Source organism: Cololabis saira, chromosome 10 (assembly GCF_033807715.1).
Source record: "Cololabis saira isolate AMF1-May2022 chromosome 10, fColSai1.1, whole genome shotgun sequence".
Taxonomy (NCBI): Eukaryota; Metazoa; Chordata; class Actinopteri; order Beloniformes; family Belonidae; genus Cololabis; species Cololabis saira.
This window is the reverse complement of record NC_084596.1, coordinates 20,763,991-20,788,028: the sequence shown is the minus strand read 5'-3', so window position 1 is coordinate 20,788,028 and position 24,038 is coordinate 20,763,991. Positions and strand designations below refer to the sequence as shown.

General features: G+C 41.0%; 1 protein-coding gene across 1 annotated transcript; it reads left to right on the top strand.

The window, feature by feature from the left end:
- Positions 1-354: 354 nt before the first annotated feature.
- On the top strand, positions 355-19,589 carry LOC133452571 (solute carrier family 25 member 36-A-like). Its single transcript, XM_061731973.1, has 7 exons — positions 355-741; positions 3,605-3,769; positions 6,001-6,078; positions 10,740-10,840; positions 15,381-15,447; positions 15,551-15,840; positions 16,672-19,589. The coding sequence occupies exons 1-7, from the start codon at positions 701-703 to the stop codon at positions 16,863-16,865; spliced, it is 936 nt and encodes a 311-aa protein (XP_061587957.1). The 5' UTR covers positions 355-700; the 3' UTR covers positions 16,866-19,589.
- The last annotated feature ends 4,449 nt before the right edge of the window (positions 19,590-24,038 follow it).

The window sequence follows — 24,038 nt, the reverse complement described above, 5'->3', positions numbered from 1 at the left end:
GAAAAAAAAAGGTATGTTCATCTGTTTTGCTCTGTATTGTGGAAACAATCTGCCAATAAAAACATATATAAAAAAAAAATAGATTATGATTATTCCTTATAAATTCGCTACTGAAAACATGCGCTGGTTCTAATACTTATATAATGAACTGTGTCAAGATGGTCTCCCTTCACAGGCTACATTCAATAATGCAGTCCTGATTCATTCAATGTCGAGCACGTGAACACTACATGGCCAGGGCGGCGTTGCTGTGACGTCAGAGGGCCAGCTGACCAATGGGAGCGCTTCTTTCCAGCCTATGACAGGCCAGTAAATACTATGAGCTCTGCCTCCTTCCCCTCTGCTGCAGTGATGAAAGCAGAGCAGACAATCAAGTCAAAGCCGCGGATGTGCTATATAACCGTTCGTCGGAGTGGATAAATATTAGTGCCACTACGCTCGCAGTGCTGCAAAAGCTCTGCAGTTTCTTCGCTGAAGACAGAAGATCTCCAAGGGGGGATAGAGCCAAGGCGCTTTGCAAGGGGGGGGTTTTATCGGCCCACTGCAGTCTGAATCATCAGAGACTCGCCCCTTTCCTTGGGTCTTCGCTCACTTAGCTGTCCGTGGACGTGCTTGCATCCTCCCCCCGGGCAGACGGAGCGGACCGTAGCCGTGTTGGACTCTGCCCAGGCCGAGCCCGCCCGGCAGAGCATGCGACACCATGAGCCAAAGGGACACATTGGTTCATTTGTTCGCCGGAGGGTGAGTCACATAACACGTTTTATAATTAGTTTCATTGCGACATGCACGGTTTCTACTCGGAACACGAGTTGCGAGCCTGATTTAGCCACGCAAAAAAGCCAAAAGGCATTTTTTCCCTACTTGCATATTGCAGTTATTTGCTTTAGGGTCCATTCAGTTAAAGATAGATACACGAGCTGAACTTCCGGTTACAGCTTAAAAATAAAATGGTTTTTGGGTGCAGTTAAAAAATAATAAAAAAATACGTAAATAAAAACGCACATACGTTGTGTGTATTACTTCAGAGACTCGTGTGACTATATCAATTTAGATGTAATTGTATCACTGACATGTTTTACCCTCTCTACGTCAGTCGGTGCTTTTATTTTGATGGTACGTGGAATCCATTTCCGGGTTAATTTGCGTCTGTCTCCTTGCTGATTCTTTTTTCGCCTGATTTTTGGTTCCGCGTACACCAACGCAGAGTCTACGGTGCGCGTCGCCGCGTACCCTACGCCGTACCCTACGGCGTAGGCTCTGCGTGGATTTAACTCCATAATTCAGGTTTAACTGTGTTTTGCAGCTCAACGCTGCCGATAATCTTCACCTGACACCTGAAATGTTAACAATCGGTGTCACGTACCTATTGTGTGTTACTGGTGAAAGCTGATCACAGATAAGATCTCTCCTTGTACAGCTTAAAGCTGAAGGGCATGATGTCAGAAATCCCAAGGTCCCCGACTGGACTGTCTATAATATTGGTTTATAAGTAAATCATCGAATAAATGGTGAATTGTTTGTTTGTTTTGAACAAACAAGTCGGCATGAAATTTAACCAACCATCTTTAACCCCTATTTCATGTTGTCTTTCATCTGTTCATCAAACACATGTTGTCCAAATAGAAAATCTGATCAACAGGGCAACTGTTATCTTTGTTGTGAAACACTCGAGTAAACACAACTGCTTCACAATCTGGAATAGGAAAATTTTTACTTTGCTTTTCCCCAAAGAGGCCTCAGCATAGTGCTGGCACCTCGGCCGCTCTGAGAGTTGCACAAGCAACAGTAAGCATAGAAAGTAGGCCAAGGGTCAGCGTTAACTGTGACTATGAATGTAGGTTGGTGTTTTGAAAGGTAAATATAGCTGGTGCTACTGTAAAAGAGGCCTGGACGAGAGGAAGTCACAAAACTGCAAGGCCACAGCTCGCGTTTTTTACAAAACCCATAGATCATTGATATTATTTGACTACGGTATGTCCTCTTCCATATGTAACCAAAAGAGAAAAGTTAGATATCAATTTAAAAGGTTATTTCCAAATATGAATGGTCATAAACAACATTTTGTATGTAAAGTCCCGTGAAATATTGGATTTTTAAGCAGCATGCCCCAGTTTTAATAGTTGATCCTGTTCACAGTACAAACTTTTTGATTTTTGGAATCATATTGCCAATACCATATATTCAGTTTCTCAGGTAGTTCAGCTCTATCTATAACACGGCCACAATGACATGACATATTTCGACCCGTGTCTGTATCAAAAGTCTAATCCTGCTGTCAGAGGCATAGGTCCCTGATATAAACAAGGTAATGGATATCTTTTTGCCTCTTCATAATTTACTGCTCAGCAGCTGGACATTTTACTTGCTAAACTCCTTTTAGCTCTGCATTATGGTAAATGATGTCAGCTAAATCATTTTTGGTGTTCTGGATATTCTTGACTTTTTTTTAGAACATCTTGCATATTAAATGAGCAATGTCTGGCAGCTGCTTCCCAAAGAAAAAGTAACATCAAAAGTGCACACATAATGTTAATTTCACTGAAGTGGCTGTATTTCCTGCTGAATTACTTGCTTTTCCATATTGTACAATGCTCCACATTATATAATTCTCTTCAGGGATTAATAAAGTGTTGTTGAACTGAAATATTGATTGTCTTGGACTGCTAACTCAGAGATTCTCTAAATGACAACAGTCTCTGACTAATTTAACCACTGACTGGGATCACGGGTTCATCCTCAGTCACATTAAAATGACATAAAAGTGCAGAAGCCAGAAAAGACTTGCAGCAAGACAACTTTGAGAAATATAGGGGGGCGGGTCCAATATGTTAATCGTTTTATTTACATTAGAACACATGCGGATGACTTTATCCATCTATGATCTATATCAGTTTATTAGGCAGGGCTACACCCTGGATAGGTCACCAGTCTATCGCAATGCCAGGAGAATTTGTTAAGTTATTTTACTTCCCTCCTGTTAATGTCTGGCAGTGTAAAAAAAGCATTGTTTTGATAGGAAATTAGCTAGCCTCGGGTTTATCAAATGGATGTGTTAATAGATGATACTAGTGGAGAACAACAGCACTAGCCATCTGTACTAGATAACTGAAATATTCATTTTTTTGGGAATTAGACTTTCTTTAGTTTGTTGACATGCTGAGCAGTTTAATCACATGTATATTTGTTTATTGGGGACCAAACATGTTAATATTTACAGTATCCATGAGTTCAATGAGTAGACTAAAGGTAAAAGTAAACATTTCATGTTAAAGCTTTCTTTTAATCCATGGAAACATGAGAAAGGTGGTACACTTTCAGTTCAGTGCGGTCAACTTGCTGCTCAATAATTGAAGCCACTCTTAGACACTTTTTGGGTTTTTTTTTGTTCATCACAACACAAGTTAAGTATGCTGATGTGTTTTTTGAAAAAAAATAAAAGAATAAAATAAAATAATTGGTTCCATTGTTTGTATTATTGGAAGGTTTTAACAAAACTTCATTTTTTACATTCCACCCATGATCCTGCTCCACTCTTTGTTATGCTTTGGTACCATTCCCTGTTTTTTGCTACCTTTTCCCTTATCACTTTCATCTTCTCTCGTAGATGTGGTGGCACTGTGGGCGCTATTTTAACTTGTCCCCTGGAAGTGGTAAAGACCAGACTGCAGTCCTCTTCCATTACACTTTACGTCTCTGAAGTTCAGCTCAGCGCTGTCAACGGAGCCAGCGTTGCCCGTGTTTCTCCTCCGGGGCCTCTGCACTGTCTCAAGTAAGGAGAATGTTGTCTTCATGTTTGTTTTTGGCTGATTTGGGATTCCTTTCCAACAGGAAACCTTTTATTTCTATCACTATGTCCGCTTAATTTCCTTTTGTGTCCTTTTTCTGTGCTTTAATGAGGTTAACTCGTGTTTTAACTTTTTATTTATCAACTGACCAGGTTTTGAAAAAGTTGACAAACATCATTGATTTTTACAGTTACGCAAACATGTGTTTTCCCTCTTTTAACCATGTGCTTTTTGTGTAAAATGTACCGGTAATGTAGATAATCCGATCCTATTGATCTCTCATTGGACAGTTTTGACTTTGGGGTCAGTTTGCTGGGACGTCCAGTCCTGAGACAAGTGGCAACTGTTTTGACTATTTTACAATTACATTTCTAAGACAGTTGCTTATGTCTTTCCCTCTTGGTGTACATGTTGCCACACAACTGTTTTTTGACAAAAGAAAAAAAAAAGACAGCTGCTTCAGATTTTTATCTATTTATTTTTCCAATCACTAACATTTTTTTTCATCACTAACATTTATAAATGGATGTCAATAGTTATTCAATACTTTCTCCAAACACCTACTGGGGAAACCACAGCAATTTACATGTAGATACAATGTAATTCCTTTTCTCATGAAAATATTGGGAAGTTATCAGAAAAATAAAGTGACAGTGACAAATAGGGGAATTCAGAGCTGGTTTTTATTTTTGTCATTTCCTTTCCTTTGAAATGGGAAGCCTCTGTTGCAGGATATTTGTAATTGATGTTGATCACTTGGGTATAAGCAGCTTTCAAATAAACATTTTAAAGCTTTGCTCTTGTTGTTTGGCTTGCTTTTTCTCTGGGCGTCAGAGAGCTTGTCATGCAGGGTTAAATATATTGCAAAATGCAGAAGCTTGTGTGGAATTTTCCATGGTCAAGCACCTCCTTTAATCATCAAGCAAATTACAAATGTTTGGCTGAATATTGACATTGCTGATGTTATCAGTTCGGAGACTTCTTTGGCACCAAAGTAGTTCACTAAAATTTGTCTCTTATATTGCTTTGACTTAAACAGATTTGTTCGGATTGTTTTTCACAGTAATCAGGGACGTTTACAGTCGGTCTGTTAACAGGGATTCCTCAGGATTTTGTTTAATAATACTGGACGTGTCTTGTTTTGAGCAGTTGCATGTGATCCAGGCGTGCGTTTCGGTTTAACGTTGGTCTTTTGCCAGTGCAAACCAGTCCTTGCGTTGTCCTTGATTCAAGCAGCCATTTGCAGAAATAGAACACGGATGGTATTGGAGCAGGGCAGAAGAGGGGCGAGCTCCAGAGAAAGAGGATAACCAATACAAGAGCCAAAAGTGGGTCAGCATGCTGTGAGGTGAAGGCCTTGATATTGTGGAGCAAAGTTGAATTATGAGTTTGACCTATTTAAAAAAAAAAAGAGAGGGAGAGAGAGAGAACCAGTTTAACTTCATACTGTATTTTTTTTTTCTATCGTCACATTTTGCTATGAACCTGACCACAAATGTATTGCAAAAATTCTGTTTAAAAAAAAAAGGTCAATGAAAGGCCGTACTCTGTCTTGCTGTCTAAACTGGAAGTGTCGCAAATATAAGAGAGAGTGACTTTTTGCCGTTTCTTGTGTTTGTGGAACCATGATCACACTGATTCAGGTCACTGGCTTAGTTTGGAAACAATCTTTAACTGAGTAAAGGGAGACACGTGAGCGGTCATGATAACCTGATAACAGGACGATAAACCCCACCAGCCCAAAGTCACGTTCAAACCATCCATGCAGTATTTTAGCAGAGACCTTGTGCCTTCTTGAAGTACTTGTTGAGTTTCAGGTCTTTTTGGTATTCCCAAGACTCTTTAGCTCACTTGTACGGCTCCTGCATTTGATTTAAAATGCTGTGACAAGTTAAAGTTGTTGCTGCTGTTTGAACTATGCAGTTTCATTTTTCATGTCCCATTTTTATCCTACAAACAGCCCCATGGAGGGTTTTACTTGGGCTTCTAGGTAATCATCCAGAATTTCATGTTTTGTTTTTTTTAGTCTTTCCTCCCGCAGATTAGTTGTCACACTGTTATGCATCTTGCTGAGTTAACTTAGTCATTCACATGATACTTTGCCCAATAGTTAGTTAGTTAGTTAGTTAGTTGATTAACTATTTTCTTCTTGTTGATTTAATATAATGGATTGAATAACATAAAATGCTTCTTTTTTTTTCAACCCTTTCTGCAGGTTAATTCTAGAGAAAGAGGGAGCCCGGTCATTGTTCAGAGGACTGGGTCCCAATCTTGTAGGTGTGGCACCTTCCAGGTATGTGAAAGATTCATTTTTGTTTCTCGTTTACTTTAAGCTTTCTAATAAATTAAGCTAGAGCTTTTTGAAATGAGATATATATATATATATATATATATATATATATATATATATATATACGGTATATATATATGTGTGTATATGCTGTACATTGCGTTTATTTCACTGCACAAGCACCTCCGGTTAGATGCTAACTGCATTCCGTTGTCCTGTACCTCACTATGTGCAATGATAATAAAGTTGAATCTAATCTTAAAAAAAAAAAAGACGCCAGGGTTCCCCTGAACGGCTCAAAAGGTTTCAGGCGAGACGAACTGCATTCAAAAAGTAACTCAAAATAGCCTAATCTATAACTCATAACTATTTAAAATCAAGTTTCAATGTGTTTTAAATTGGTAAAGCTAGAAGAAAAGGTCACGACAACGTCCAATGTACACAGAGCACATTCAGTCGGCTTGAGCCTTCCTTTTTTCTGTTTTGTTAGCACTAACATGAACCAGAATCAGAGTATAAAGGCATCTCTGAATAATTTACTCCCCCACCCACCCAATCCCATCATTTTAGCCTCTCCCAAGCTTCTTGCTCTTTGGGATGTTGCATACATTGAAGAAATAATTCTAAACTGCAGAAAAGGAAGTGAGTGAACTCATAGCATTTCTCTGGAAATGTCCTTCAAATGTGGGTTGAAACAAACAGATCATCTGATTTTTAGCTTATCTGGTTTGGGTTGTGTAACAGCTTGGACTCGATTAATGAAAGTCTGAATGAAGCAGCAGCAGCAGCAGCAGTCACTGGCCAGCTGTGGCAGTTGAGTCATGTGACTTTTGTTGTTGTAGCAGCAAGAATGGAGTCTCTATGTTGTGTCTGTCTGATTCCCCTTTCTAACCTAGCTACTGCTAAATCACATGTCCATATGTCATCCTCCTTGTTCTGGGATCTCTCAGTACATCGGACATAATTCATACGGTTACCCTGTTATCTAATATTTTGAGGCTGTTTTGACTCAAGGTTAGTAGTCCCAGATATCAATTAAGGGGCCCGGTTCCTCCTACCCAAACGTCATCCTTGAGCAAGACACTGATCCCCATGTTGCCTCAATATGCTTTTCCTTGGGGGACAGTGTGGATGACAGAGCAGTGTAAACCATATCATAGAATAACCAGATTTGTGATACTGTGTCTTGTACTGTAAAGTAGAGCTGCAAGTAATGACTATTCTGATAGTCGATTAGTCAACTATTGAGATTATGAATCTCATTATTAAATGGCTCTTATTTATCTCTTCGGTTTTACATTTAGCATGGAATTATTTAAATGACGTGCTTATTACAAATTAAAGACATGAAAGATGGACACTTCACTCAAAAATACATATTTTAATGTACTTTACTGCCAGTTGCTGTGGCGTTGCACTTGCCGCCGCCATGTTGTTTGCATGGCGCTGTTCTCTATTGCGCATGTGCAACTCTCACCAGAGATAGAAAGGCAGGGAGATTCCACTCTGTTGGAAAATACACGTGGTGACAATGGCGGCCAAGCGCTATCCGTGCCTTTTTATATGGGTTATTTATGTGAATGACTCACCTAAAAAAAAGAAAAAGGCACCTGCATGACAACTATTTATCATAGACGTATGAAATTAATGCACAAGGTGGTGCACAGTTCTAAGTAACATGCCTATTACATTAGTTGCACTGACTGTGTTGGTGTGCCATTTTATTTAGCGCCTCCATTAATTAAATGAATGAAGTGCCACTTACCCTTCCAGTCATGATAAAATAATCCTTTGCTGACAGAGTCCAAAGCTGAATGTTGTTGAATCCAGGGCATGACGTCTATTTACAACACTACATTTCCAAAACTCAAGGCTTTTGTAATTTCTGAAGAGAATCCCGAGAGTAAGACGAAGGAAAGTTGATCAGGTAGTCGTAGATGTCACCAGCTCCGTTTAAAAAGTACTCCCGTCACATATATATATATATATATATATATATATATATATATTTCTGACAATGATCAACAATGACATTTGTCAGTGACTATTCTTATTATCGATTTTTGTCCAAAACATCGACTAATCATTGCACCCCTTCTGTAAAGTCAGTTTAAGTGCACAAAAATTATGAAGAGCTATAGAAATATGTTGTACTTAATTACCTCTCCCAATATGTTTAGAAATATGCCATTTTTATGGGTGAATCACACGTGTGATATACAAATCCCAAGTATATAAATTGATATAAATGAGAGACATTCCCAGCTTTGACATGCTGGTGGCGTGTCAGCTGTAGATGCTGATTTTAAAAGACCAGTTTAAACGAGCAGAAGTAATAGAGAAAAGAAAGCAGACTCTGCTTTAATCAAAACTCTGTATGTGAAATCACAAACCTACCGTAGTTATCTTTGCTGCACATGAATATCAGTTACCTACCAGCTGTTCAAAGGTCAACATTGTGAAACTTTGCAGCTTATTCTTTCATGTATCAGTGTCCTCTGCCGACCATGCTGTTTAACTGTCAGCATGGCGACAACGCTAGTTGGAGAACATGAGTCAGTCCTGCTATTATAAACGTGTGTGTCTGTGTGTAGGTGTGTATTTAGGTGTTCCCAGTGAAACCAGCCAATCATTGATGGTTAATTCTCCATCCCCATGACTGTTTATAGAATCAGTTTAGTGATTGTCTGTTTGCTCCCAGGCTCTCTCTGTAGGTGTGTAACCCCTAAGTGTCCACATTGTAGCTTTGGCTCTTTAGAAGATGACTTCATGTTGCTCTCTGGTGGTTGGTGCAGCGCTGTACATGTAGTTACAAGCGAGAGATTATTGACTCGGCGCTTTAATTCTCCAAGCATACATCGGTTTCCCTCAGCTGGTTTGTTGCTGATCAGCATCTATTGCCATATTACAAATATTTAATTTTGGTCTCATTATTCTTATTCAGTTTGAGTATGTTGCATCACAAATCAAAGGTCCACAAAGTTTATTTTCTGAAACAAAGCTCTGCTAGTTAGCCTGCCAGTTATCAGAGAAACAGCTGGATGACATGGTTGGCTTGTCTGAAGATAAATGCCTGGAAGTTTAGAGTCGGCCCTTTCCTGCCTTAAATGGCAGCTATGCTGAAGTATTTAGCGGTGATTTTTAATCCTGCACTAAGGATGAACAGAGAATCAAGAAAAATATGTACTAATGGTATAACTCCACATTCAGTGTGTCAGTATAATTAGGAATTTGATTTAAAATTATTTTGTTCAAGGTCAATGGACAATCAAAGCTAAGTTATTAGTGGTTCTCACCAACATATAACATATATCTGCTTAATGGTGCAATTTAGGATTCTTGTTTTCTATAGGTATAGAGCAATATAGGCGTACAGTAAATGTAATTCAAGTTGGTACATTTTTCATGTGGTTTGTTGGGCAGAGCTAGCAATATATAAATATGGTGGCGTTATTTTACCCTGTAAAATCCCACAAGAAAACTGGAATATGATCATTATGCAATGCTCAGTTAAACGTGGGGCCAATGTTCCTAAATATAACACAAGCAAACTTCATTAAGCATTTAAGGAGCCATTAAGAGAGAAAAATGTGAGCTTTCTTTGCAGAAATGAGAGAAATTCTCTAAAGTACCTAAAACCCAGAGCTAAGATGGACAAAACTATAATTGATTGTGCAAGATGACCAGCCCCCGTCACTCATTGATTGTGTTGGATTTTGGCGCATAATTTAACATTTCGTGCACGGTTTTCCAGGTCGGAAATGCATCTCTATACGTTATCATATTTCATGCAACTAACAAATTTAGAGGTGCCGGGACCTCCGATAAGTTCAAATATAGATGTATTTTTATTTGACATGTGCGTTGCTGCGCAGTAAGTGTTCCTGGATTTTTCTTAATTTGTTAAATATTCTTTATTTGACATTAATTTAAAAAAATGGTTTCATTTGTTAATTTAAACAAAAGAAAATCTAACAAAAACACCTGTTTTAGCCAATCTCTACTGCAAAGCGAGCTCTGGTTTGCCTGCCTGCAGACTTATTCTTTTTGTTGTAATCACACATTGGCACACTGTTGGTTTAAATCTAAAAATCCTCTTATGTAAGTGTAGGCATGATCCACTGAGCACGTTGCTGGTGCTCATTAGCGAAACATGTAAATCTGTTTGCTCCACCTGGATCATTCGTTAAAAAAATTATCATTGCATGTGTATTAATGCGCTTGCATGATTTTCCGTTCAAAGTTAACATGGTAAGTCGAGGTCGCTGGGGTTGATTTCATTATGCAAAAATGTTGATTGAATCCTGTGAAGAGCAGCTTGAATCACAGGATCCAAATAATCTTCTAAAGTGTACAATGCACACAGTCAGACTTCAAAATTCTTTTCAGGGCCTCCTTTTCCGCAGCACTGACTACCTTGTCTTAACTTAAGTGGCTGATCACATGTACAATTTTGAATTGTGTAGTTATTTTTATTTTTTTTTTACTATTTAATGTGGTTGACTTGTGTTGATAGTGGTCATCCAAATATCTAGTTTCCCTTTTCCTATGAATCCAAGTTTTGGCCTTTAATCTGCATTTATTAGTTGTACTTCAGTGATGTTGATGATATTTAGATTATCGTGTCCTCTGTTTTTCTTCATCATGGTTTTATTTTTCCACAGGGCAATCTACTTTGCAGCCTATTCAACAGCCAAAGAAAAGCTGAATGGAGTGCTGGAGCCAGACTCGACCCAGGTGCACATGGTGTCTGCAGGGATGGCAGGTAATGATGGCTCCCTCCCCCCTGCCCTTCTGTATGACTCACCATTTGTTTAATCTGCCTGTTTGACTGTCTCTCAGTCTGCCTGGGCGGTATCTCACTACTGGGTTTTATTTAAAACCATGCTAAAAGAATTATTCAGTTTGTCTTCATACAACTTGAATTTTTCTTATCATTTATTTCCACAATTTGAAGTATCCTAGACACAGCCCTTCCCTCACACCTGAAGCATGCTAGAGCTAAATAATAATGTCTGTCTTAAATGGGCATTATCAAGCTGTTTCATGTGTAGAAATATTACAAGTTTAAAGATCATTTATCAGAAAGCACAATTTAAGACTCTCAGGATCAAACTTGCATAACAGCATCACTAATAATGTTACTTTTTTACTCGCATCCTCTGAGTTTAACTTGAAAAACACTCACAGCAGTCATTTAATTACTTGATCAGCTTTTTTCAAACATGCCCCACTGATTGTACATTGTCTTGTCGCTCCACTGTGGCGTTGAATGTCCACAGTTAAGGGGACAGATCCTCTTATCAGCAGTGTCATATTTTCATGTAATTAAACCAGATAAGGGAAGACACCCAGGCACTTTCACACCTAAACATGCCACGCTGGATTCTTGGGATCTGTGCCATTATTGTACTCTATACGTTATCTTATTCAGAAAATGGTCCTAAAAGTTTAGGTTGTGCTTTCATGTTGCCCCTCCCTCTCCCTTTTTTTTTCCTTTTTCTTTATTATTTTTGCTCTTTTATTTTGAGTCCTCTCCAGAGGACTCTGTAAATGGTTTAACATCCCAGTTGTGACTTAAACAGTGTGGTCTGGGCCCCCTCCTTTGCTCTGTGTGTATAGAGAAGAGAACACGGCCCACAAAGGTCAACCGGGGCGCCTGGCACTTGGGCGGACACGTCAGGTAGCACCCCATTTCTTTACACTGGTATGATGAAAACCATGGTGTTTAAAAAAAAAAAAAACTATGAATATCAAAGTTCATAATGGTTATTCATTTCTGATGATATTACCATTGCTTATGGTGTCGTCTTTGCTGCTGCTGTGTAGTTATAGACACTCCTGACAAGCTTTTGTTACTGCCTAGAGCCGACACACACCTCCCTTCCTCTTAGCTAGTCCCCTCAACACACTTGAGGTAAAGTAACGACACACGTGAGGATATTTATTAGCACAAAAGAAATGCTAACCTTGTCACGACCACAGAAGGTAGCTCTGTGTTTTCATTTTTGTCTTTAGTCGTCATTCATCATCACCATAACTGCCAATTCTTTTCATTATGAAAAGAAAATTGACAGGCCGTAGGCTAAACTGCTGAAAATGTACACTTGAGTTCCTCTCCTGCTGAAGTGGCTTAATTTCCTGAAGAAAGTTGACTTTGTAATGTTAAATTGGAAAATAATTATTAAAAACAAATAGCACAAAGCAGTATGAACCTCTGAAATAGATGATTTTAAGACATAGAAATGATCTAAGTGATCATCATTTGTTGTTGTTGTTTGTCTTCATATGTTCCATAGTGTTTTCCATTGGCATAGTATTAGCATACATACGTCTTTATTAAAAAAATACTGGTAAATGGATGGAGCATAAACTGAGCTCATTATTTGAGTGCAGGATAGCTATTTTAAGGAATCCTGGACACTTACCTATGTAACTATATCACACACAAGTCTTAAAACATTTTTTATTAATATTGCACAATATGGTTTATGCAAAACTTTCAGTGACTGAACATCTGAAATTAATCCTGATGCAGGATAATTTCTCACAGTTTCATAAACTAACCTCATAGAGCGCTGCCCTTCGCGGCCTCCTTGCCTGGAAGGAGGGTTTCCCATGAAATTGGAGCAGAGTCTGGTTCTCATTACTACAGGCTCGTTCCTGGAAGCCTGCAGCTGTTTCTCAGTGTAGGTCAAAACCGTTCAGGGAAAAATTGCACAAGACATGATTTGCCTATAGAATGATCGTAACACGTGTAGCAGCATGCACGTGCAAACGTTGCTCTGAAGTAAAGTGTTTGCATGGATCAGTTATTGAATAACTTTGTGATTTTTATCACAAAGATTTAAAAGAAAAAGATATTTACCTCCACTGACAGATTCATTTTCACATTGTGCCACATCTTATCATTTTTGTTGTCCTGGCATCTTTTTTTTTTTTCTTTTTAAAAACGCATATATTATTGCACTCACAGCAATCTGTCCCCATGACTTTTGCATAGTATCAGCAATGGTGGATGAAACAAACGTGCACACATTAGTTCACATCGTAATGTGTATGTTAAGAAGGCGTTTCTTAGGTCACCACATTGCTTTTTTGGCAAATGGCTTCTTTATTATGAAATAGATAGATATCGAAAGCTTAGTTAAAACCTGCATAAGATAACATCTTTCTATCATTAATAACTGCCCCATTTAGGGCAAACAGACTCATAGTCATTGTTGTACTTATATTGTTTCACAGAAGTACCATCATTCATCTTTTATTTTGTCTTATTTCATTTATTGCCGCTTTTGTCCATCGCTGTTTTACACCCAACGGCAAGGTTAGCATTTCCACTTGCTTTGCATTTGATCTTTTCCCTCATCCTGTCTCTGGTAGATTGATCAAGAACTCATGTTAGCACAGTGATTATGAAGAGTACTTCCCTAGTTTAATTTTATGCCTTTTTTATAACTGACCTTGCACTTTTTATCTCGCTCTCAAAAGCTCGAGCTGGAGTTTTGATTTGGGGCTGGTTTCTGATCACTGTCCTCATTCCAGCCGATGAAGTTGGGGAAAAAAAACCTGAAAGTTAATGCTAAAGAGGTTTAATAAAATATTAAATCATAAATAAACAGGGTGGGAACAGGGTTTGGATTACAGTTTATAGAAGGATGGAGGGAGGGGGGGTTGACCCCCCACTTTCCATCTTCTTAATCAGAAGTGGGTTGGGCAGGGTGGTTGGTGGGGTTTGGGATGGATGTGACTGCTGCTTGTGTGTCTGTGGTACAGAAAAGCCTGTGTCTATTTTAGGGCTTTACTGTAAAGCTTTCACCCCTGCGTGATTGGGTGGGAGACCCCCCGCAAACTGAGCCCCCCATATCTGCAGGCTTCTAGCTGCAGCGGGGAGGAGCTGGAGGAGCTTTGCCCCTCCCTCGTGAGTACACGCCATAGACGCTACTTCATTCTATTTCCCTCTGTTTTCTTCTTACTCTTTTATTTATTTATTTTTTTTTGTTTTGTTTTTTTGTTCCTTCCTCCTCTCTTGGAGACCTGTTTAATTCTATCTTCTTCATGCAGTAACCTTCACTTAGGTCTCTGATATGCTTTAAGTGCCTGTTAGACTCATCCCCTGGTGTTAGCTGTTTTATGAGAACTGTTGGAGATTCTTCAGCTTATCCCAGACTTTAAAGGCATCTTGCCTCATTTGTTAATGAGACAAAGTACTCATTAATTAGTTGTATACCATACGTGACAAATCTAACCATTATGACATGCAATTTAGCTATCAAGCAAACTAACTGTTGCCGTAATCATAACCTGGAGATTAATCCAGTAAACGCATAAATGCCCTTGGTTGCACACATTCTTAAGAGAACGAATAACACATGTTTCACATTAAGCCACTTGTAATCTCAGCTTCAGATGCAGACAATAAAAGTGAATTTATTGTCAATTTGGAATAAGGGATTTATTAAATAATTAATGCTCTAAATGTGAGCATTTCTACATTGAATAAACTTCTCCGGACACTGTTTTCTGCGCCCAGGTGGTTCTAGTAAATTTGTGTCCACTCAATAACTCACTAATTCATTGAATAGCCCCTCCCTCCCAAAGAATGCATTTTTCTTATCTTGACTCTCCCATTTAGATAAGAGGAAGGCTGAAACTCTAACTCAGACACAGACCTGTCATGTTGTGACTTGAGTTTGTGTAATGTCAGATTTCTTTGTAAAAAAAAAATGTTATTTTTGTATCACACATTTTTCCCAGGGTTTGGATAAACCCACATACAAACATGACCACTTACAACTTCTTAGCATGAAAAGAAATGTACTGTACATCGGTGTTAAAATTAGCCACTCAAAGGCCTGAAAGGACATTGCAACTTGACCTCATTTTGCAGTGTTTGAAGGTAGTTATTTTTCGTCATGAAGAAAGCTAATGAATAGAGCACTTGTAACGTTAAGATGTCGCTGTCCTGCGCGAGTTTCATTTCAGATACTTCAGCAGCTGAACTTTTTTTTTTTTTTAATTGTCCTGAGTAGTTTTCCACCTGAAAAAGCATGCTATAGTTCTATCATTGAGTGATTTTTAAAATTTAGATTTAACAGATGAAGATGTCTGTATTTTGTTATTTTTTTAGAAAGCTGAAGATGGCCTTCAGTCATAGTAAAATAATAATAAAAACAGTCACTTGATCCTGTTTTGTGATGTTCTTTCTCTCTGTCCTTGCACAATATATTATATTTAGTATAAGCTGACATTCCTTCATTTCATGGCCTTTTGTCTAAATCTCTGACTTCTTTTGAATTTCCTAGGGTTCACTGCCATCACAGCCACCAATCCCATCTGGTTGATCAAGACCCGTATGCAGCTGGACTCCAGGTGGGGAACTTCAGTTGTCATTTTTCTTGAAGCAACAATAAGATTTTCTCTTACTGCTAACTTATATTGTTGTCTGACCCAAACAAAATATCTGTGGTTGCAGGAACCGGGGTGAGCGGCGTATGAATGCATTTGAGTGCGTACGGCGGGTTTACCAGATGGACGGCCTGCGAGGTTTTTACAGAGGGATGTCGGCCTCATATGCTGGCATCTCTGAGACTGTTATCCACTTTGTCATCTATGAAAGTATCAAACGTAAACTGCTGGAGTCGAAAGCCCATGCGAGCATGGACGAAGAGGACGAGGGTGTCAAAGACGCTTCAGACTTTGTTGGTATGATGCTTGCAGCAGCTACTTCAAAGACCTGTGCCAGCTCCATCGCCTATCCTCATGGTAAGATTCTGTCCCGTCCATTTCTATTTAAAGGGGACCTATTATGGCATCTAATACCTATTTTAAACAGGCCTTGAATGTCTTAAAAACAAGCTTTTGATTTATTTATTTTTGCTAAATAAATTAGAAATTCAGCCTCTGAGCCATGTCTTCAGCATCGGAGGCCAACCTATGTAAATCCTGTTTTGGTGTTTTTGTCAGAGAAGAATTGTATGAAAACTGCCCAGCCTTAAACAAAAATGTAGATCAAACAGATAAACTGATTTTAAAATTATAGAAGATAAGTAATAGTAGTAGTAGTTTCCTCTTGCAATACACTCAATAGTAGTCAGTGGAGGAGTTGTGTGAGCAGGCTTGTAATTATATAAGGTCCCCAGTAGGGGGTGCTAAATACAGCCTTTAGTGGGTTAAAGGATTAGAAAACAAGCTGAAACACCGATGCTGCCAGCACATTTAGTAGACGCACACAACTATTATGAATTTATTCTAATTTCAAAACCAATACCAAACAAAAGGCTTGACCTTCCATTCTGTGCAAGGAACAACGACAGGAAAACAACAGATTAACATTTATTTTCTAAATTTTAGAACAGTGCAGACAATTATGACAAGATTGTTTTTTTTAGGTGTCCAAAAAATGTGACTGGGTAATAAGTGTAAGATGTGTATATCCATGGAAAAAATGCAGGAGAAGACGGCATTATTAGTACTGATAATCCAAGCCTTTTTTTCCCATTTGTATCAATAGGTATCTTGGAGTATATATGTTTGACATCCAGATAAACAACAATGTTTTTAACAATATCTTTCTTCTTTCTGCTCAAATTACAGAAGTTATACGGACACGACTACGAGAGGAAGGCAGCAAGTACCGCTCCTTCTTTCAAACTTTGCTGACGGTGCCCAAAGAGGAGGGTTACCGGGCGCTGTACCGTGGCCTCACCACCCATCTCGTCCGACAGATTCCTAACACTGCTATCATGATGTGCACCTATGAAGTGGTGGTGTACCTGCTTAGCCATTAGCCAACTAGGATCGGCCCCTTTCTCTTTAAAGAGGGGGGCAGTTATCAGATAACTGAGGATGCGTGTTGGCTTGGAATGGTGGGTATGAAATGTCAAAAGGAAGACCAAAGGAAACCTAAAGATGCTCTCGTGGACCAGAAAAAGATGAAGGAACAAGGAAGGCAGAACAGCTACGCGGTACCATATCAGCATCATTTCCTCCAGTTCAGCGTGTTGGATAGCCGGTGCAGACGGAAGGCGCTACAGCTCATACAAGGGGTACCTTTGTTCAGAGTAGAGATGGGGCAGTACCAGAGACACAGAAGAATTTTGGCACCTGTTAAAATTCTGAAGGATAAGATTCAGTGGCCTTAGAAAGAGTTGGTGTACATCTAATTGCTTGATCAAAGACTTGAGAAAAAAATAAACTTGTCTGTCCCTTTTTGTTTAGACATTGTGGGAGGGGGAAGCTTGAAAACAACCAAACTTAACAGGGTGGATGAAATCTTGTAGGTCAGTTTGTACTAGCCTGCTTTTACCTCGGTACTGCAACTGTGGTGTGATTAGAGGAATGTTTAATTAAGGTAAAATGTCAGAAAAGGTTGCATTTGAGATGAAGATGCTTGAATGTTTTTAAGTCACCTAAGCCACTATTTACGCTACAGGAATTGTGGCTCTAGCATTTTCCTCTGAACACTGTTTGTAAGTCCCCTACATAGTCGGCAGAGCGTTTACCGGTAAAACACGATAATGCCCCTACGATGGCCTTGGCGACTGTGAACTGAGCACATGACTAAAACACTTGCCAGTGAAGAATGGGTTGAAATGCTGACTTCCAGGCAGTATTTTATTCCTTTTTATTATTGGCTGAAGTTGGTTTTCAGTGTTAGTGGTTTGTTTCAACAGAAATTAGATCATTTAAGGCCAAAAATCTTGTGTGAAAACGCAAGACCAATGTGTCCTTTTTTTGAAATGTCGAGTGTCTGAGTTTTAAGTGTCCAGAGTATTTTCTGTAAGCGTTGCTACTTGAATATGATGTGATGGGGGAAATGTTGGAGTGTGAGGATATTAGTTTTCTCATCCGTTTCTGTGTGTGAGTGTGTGCATATGTGTGCATGTTTTAATAAGTTGAATGATCTAAATGAGTTCAAGAATGTGTGTTTGTGCATCTGCATTCATAAATATTTACTCCAGTTTTCCATCCACTAACTATTAATCTTGTAAGACACTGTGGCTGGGAGTGTTGAAAGAGCCCCGATCAGAGCTTAGATTCTCTCACTCATGCCAGTTCTCCCTTCCAGTGGCTTCCAACTGACCTGATAACATGCACTTTTGTGGCCTTCTTGGGCTTGTGCTTTTCTTTTTTTTTAATTTTTTTTTTTTTTTTTTAATTGTGAGTATAGATTCAACTTGTACATTGTGAAAAAGGAGAAAAAAAAGTATTGCTGTATTTCAACATTTTATTTTGCGCAACTGTTCTTATAGCGATCTGTACAGTTTAGAGATCTCAGTTATTGTGAAGGATGTCCGTACATCTTTGTTTGTACATAATATAGTATAAATGTGTTACCAGTTTATTTGGTTGTTTTTTTTCTCTGATAATGCATTATCAGAAGATTATTTTCATGTTTTGTGCAATTGAACCTCATTTTGACATGGACTGTTGACAGAAATATGGAATTCTCGACTTTATTTTTCTTGTATTTGTATGTTGCTGAAAGCAATCATACAAATGTGTGTACTTGCATTGCAAGCAAATGCTGCCGATCGAAGATGTAGATGTGAGCATTTGAGCTGAAGATTTGGTTCGTCATTCATAAAAAAAAAAAAGCTTTGATGTTTACATCCTTTTTTTTTTTTTTGTCTTTAAGACAAAGCAACTTGGTTTGAGTATTTCTTCAAAAAGTTTCGGTGTGAGAGTTCAAGAATGGGATGTCTTTCCATCACACTACAGATTAACACAGCAGCTTTGGTTGTCTAAAAATTTAACAATGTAGTTTAACACAAGACTGTGAAATCCCAAACTTGTCAAGATAAGAGGTACCGGTAGTAGGCAAGATCACTGGCAAAAGTGAGCAAATGTACCCGCCTTGAGTTGTCACTTGAAGTATCTTTACACAGAACCAAGTTGTTTCTGGATACCTTCACAAGAATTTCCCTTCATCACTTTTAATATACTCAGTAAAAAGGCTATTTTAATATACAGAGGCTGTTTCATGAGTTCTTTCTCCAAAGACGTTTGTCCAGGAGTTGCTATTTCACTGTACATTTTCCATATGAAAATCCTGCCTTCACAAACTATCTCTGTGTGTATGTGGGTAGGTAACCTTACTGATAACAATATTCCTCTTGTCGTAAAATCGAATGCACTCATGCATGATGTTCTTGAACACTCACTTTTGCCCCACATGTTATAACCTCTGACGACTCAGCAATTTCAGTCTCGACATGTAATCCAACTCTCCACTAATAGATCCCCATGCTTTGTATGTCCTCATCAGGTCTGTTGTATTAGAGGTCAAACCTAAATGTGACATCCACAGACGGTGCAAACATTTCATTTTGTGGTTTACTTTTCATCTCAGTGTTTGTATGCAAGTTGGTGTCTGCCCTGTATGTTTGGATAGGATGCAGCCCAAAACAGATGACATGATACCTGGAGGTTTGTTTTTATCAGTTTAATCATTTGTGTTTGTTTTTGTCTGTTTTTAAACACAAAAGTAAATAAAAATCTATTTGAAACTATTTCATGTGATTTGTATATTTTTGTTATGTACAAAGGGCAGGATAATACAGATCTCATTTTCTACTGCAAAATATTAATAACTGATGGTAAATGGAAACTGGAGTTCAGTGCAAGATGTAGAGGCAGAAAATATTTTGTAACCTCCCATTATCTTCATGTGAAAGCAAAGCTATGAATACTATGTAACTGCAGGAAAGTAGGAGGCCAAGAGGAAGGTTGTAGACTGATGCACAAACACATTTTTGTCACTGCCACCTAATCAAAATGGACAATATTTTAACTTCAGTATTAGGTCAGCAAAGCAATATTATATGGTGATTGAGGCGTAACTGTTTAAGATAACCAAAACAATGCTTAGACAGAAAAAACAAAATGTGTATTTTGGCATATGATTTAAAAAAAAACAAAAAAAAAAACCCTCCTTGAACCGCCACCTTACTGTGGTGGTGGGGTTTGTGTGCCCGAGTGATCCTAGGAGCTATGTTGTCGGGGGCATTACGCCCCTGGTAGGGTCTCCCATGGCAAACAGGTCCTAGGACCTAGGTGACGGGCCAGACTAAGAGCGGTTCACAAAGCCTACCATGGGAAGAATGAAATCAAGGACCGTAACGTCGTCCGGATCGGCGTCACCGGGGCTCCTCCCTGGAGCCAGGCCTGGGGTTGGGGCTCGTTGGTGGCCGGGTCTTTGCACGTGGGACCCGGCCGGGCTCAGCCCGAAACGGCGACGTGGGCCCGCCTTCCCGTAGGCCCAGCACCCGCAGGAAGGACCATGGCAGGCCGGTGCCATGTGGACTGGGTAGCAGTCGTGGCGGGGTGCCTCGACGACCCAATCCCTGGACCAAAACCCTCGCAGTGGGGACATGGAATGTCACCTCGCTGGGGGGGGAGGAGCCGGAGCTTGTGCGTGAGGTTTAGAGATACCGGCTAGAGATAGTCAGGCTCACCTCCACACATAGCTTGGGCTCTGGAACCCAGCTTCTTGAAAGGGGCTGGACCCTCCACTACTCTGGAGTTGCCCAGGGTGAGAGGCGGCGGGCTGGTGTGGGCTTGGTTATAGCCCCCCAGCTCAGCCGCCATGTGTTGGAGTTCACCCCGGTGAACGAGAGGGTCGCTTCCCTGTGCCTTCGGGTCGGGAAAAGGTCCATCACTGTTGTTTGTGCCTACGGGTCGAACAGCAGTGCGGAGTATCCGGCCTTCTTGGTGTCCCTGGGAGGGGTACTGGATAGTGCTCCAACGGGGGACTCCATTGTTCTACTGGGGGACTTCAACGCTCACATGGGCAATGACAGTGATACCTGTAGTGGCGTGATTGGGAGGAACGGCCTCCCCGATCTGAACCCGAGCGGTGTTTTGTTGTTGGACTTCTGTGCTAGTCACAGTTTGTCCATAACGAACACCATGTTCAAACATAAGGGTGTCCATCAGTGCACGTGGCACCAGGACACCAGGACCTAGGCCAGAGGTCAATGATCGACTTTGTTGTCGTTTCATCTGACCTTCGGCCGCATGTCTTGGACACTCGGGTGAAGAGAGGGGCTGAGCTGTCAACTGATCACCACCTGGTGGTGAGTTGGATGCGCTGGTGGAGGAGGAGGCTGGACAGACCGGGCAGACCCAAACGGATTGTGAGGGTCTGTTGGGAACGTCTGGCTGAGCCCTCTGTCAGGGACATCTTCAACTCTCACCTCTGAGAGAACTTCTCTCAGATCCCGGGGGAGGCGGGGGACATCGAGTCCGAGTGGACCATGTTCTCTGCGTCCATTGTCGACACGGTGGCTCGAAGTTGTGGTCGCAAGGTCTCCGGTGCCTGTCTTGGCGGCAATCCTAGAACCCGGTGGTGGACACCGGAAGTACAGGATGCCGTCAGACTGAAGGAGGAGTCCTACCGGGCTATGTTAGCCTGTGGGACTCCTGACGCAATAGATAGGTACCGGCAGGCCAAGCAAGCCGCAGCTCGGGCAGTCCTGGAGGCAAAAACTCGGGTCTGGGAGGAGTTCGGGGAGGCCATGGAGGAAGACTTTCGGTCGGCCTCGAGGAAATTCTGGAAGACCGTTCGGCGCCTCAGAAGGGGGAAGCAGTACTCTGCCGGCACCGTTTATGGTGCAGGTGGGGAGCTGTTGACCTCGACTGGGGACATCGTCGGACGGTGGAAGGAATACTTCGAGTATCTCCTCAACCCAACTGACATGCCTTCCACTGAGGAAGCAGAGGGTGGGGACTCCTCAGTGGCAGGGCACCGGGGGTGGATGAGTACCTGAGTACCTCAAGTCTCTGGATGTCGTAGGGCTGTCTTGGTTGACAGGCCTCTGCGACATCGCATGGAGGAAGGGGACAGTACCGCTGGAGTGGAAAACCGGGGTGGTGGTCCCTCTCTTTAAAAAGGGGACCGGAGAGTGTGTTCCAACTATAGGGGGATCACACTTCTCAGCCTCCCCGGGAAGGTCTACGCCAGTGTACTGGAGAGGAGATTACGGCCGATAGTTGAACCTCGGATTCAGGAGGAACAATGTGGTTTTCGTCCCGGTCGTGGAACACTGGACCAGCTCTACACCCTCCGCAGGGTGCTCGAGGGTTCATGGGAATTTGCCCAACCAGTCTACATGTGCTTTGTGGATCTGGAGAAGGCATTTGACCGTGTCCCTCGTGCCATTCTGTGGGGGGTCAGTGAGTATGGAGTCCGGGGCCCTCTATTAAGGGCTGTCCGGTCTCTATATGATCAGAGCAGGAGTCTGGTTCGCATTGCCGGCAGTAGATCAGACTTGTTCCAGGTGCATGTTGGACTCCGGCAGGGCTGCCCTTTGTCACAGGTCCTGTTCATAATTTTTATGGACAGGATTTTTAGGCGCAGCCAGGGGCCGGAGGGGATCCGGTTTGGGAACCACAGGATTTCGTCTCTGCTTTTTGCAGCTGACGTTGTCCTGTTGGCTTCATCGGACCGGGACCTTCAGCATGTGCTGGGGCGGTTTGAGGCCGAGTGCGACGCGGCAGGGATGAGAATCAGCACCTCCAAAACTGAGGCCATGGTTCTCCACCGGGAAAGGTTGGCGTGCCTTCTCCGGGTGGGTGGAGAAGTCCTGCCTCAGGTGGAGGAGTTCAAGTATCTCGGGGTCTTGTTCACGAGTGAGGGAACGACGGAGCGGGAGATTGACAGACAGATCGGTGCAGCGTCCGCAGTTATGCGGTTGATGTACCGGACCGTCGTGGTGAAGAAGGAGCTGAGTCGAAAGGCAAAGTTCTCGATTTAACGGTCAATCGACGCACCTACCCTCACCTATGGTCATGAACTTTGGGTAGTGACCGAAAGGACAAGATCTCGGATACAAGCGGCCGAGATGAGTTTCCTCCGCAGGGTGGCTGGACGCTCCCTTAGAGATAGGGTGAGGAGTTCGGTCACTCGGGAGGAGCTCGGAGTCGAGCCGCGGCTCTTTCACATTGAGAGGAGTCAACTGAGGTGGCTTGGGCATCTGTATCGGATGTACCCTACGGCGTAGGCTACGCGTACCGGACGCCGTAGGCTCTGCGTTGGTGTAACGCGGAACCATAAATCAGGCTTTACCCCGCAGGTGCGGGCCGTGCATATCACGTGATGCCCGTGAGCAATCTGCGCGCACGGATTGAAGAGCACAATTTAGTAAACCGTGCGCACAGATTTTTATTGCCATTATTTTGTTTTACCCACTGGCACTTGCATTTGACCAGCAGGAAAAGTACAATCCTCTTCAATGGTTCAATTTTAAAATAAAATAAATCCTACATTTTAAAGATCTGCATACCTTCTGTGTATTTCTTTTACTATTATTCTGTTCCTTATGTGATACATCATATACGATACAAATGTAACTACCTGCATTCATGGCTGGGTCAGGGATCATCAGAGAATTCTCTGATGATCCCTGACCCAGCAGACATGAATGCAGGTAGTAGACTGGGAAATTACATTTTTGAGTTTAGGATATTGTAGGAGGCTAGTTTAATTATGCCTTGATCTTCGTTTATTAATTGTTTGTGTTGTATTTATTTTTTGTTTTTATTTTTTATTTTCTTATTTTATTTTAATTTTTATATTTCCTATGGCATATGATATGATATTGTGAGGAAGGGACAGGACTAAATAAGCGTTCTGCTTCCTCCTGTTCCCTCTCGAACACATTATTTTGCTATTGTTCTTTATTTCTGGACGAGACTGTTAAATTACTTTGCTTTTTTGATATTTTGGAGCTTTTAATTTGATGGTGATTTGTTGTTGTTCGAAATAAAACCAACAATAAATAAGAATATAAGGATAATTGTTCTTATCTGCAACATAGTTAATAATGTGGTTCATATGTCAAGACCCCACATCTATATAAAGAATAATAAAAGTCATCACATCATTTTTCTGTGCCGTCGCGGACATAAACAAACGGTGACGTCAGCACACATCCGGTCGCAGTGCTGACGTCACAGCG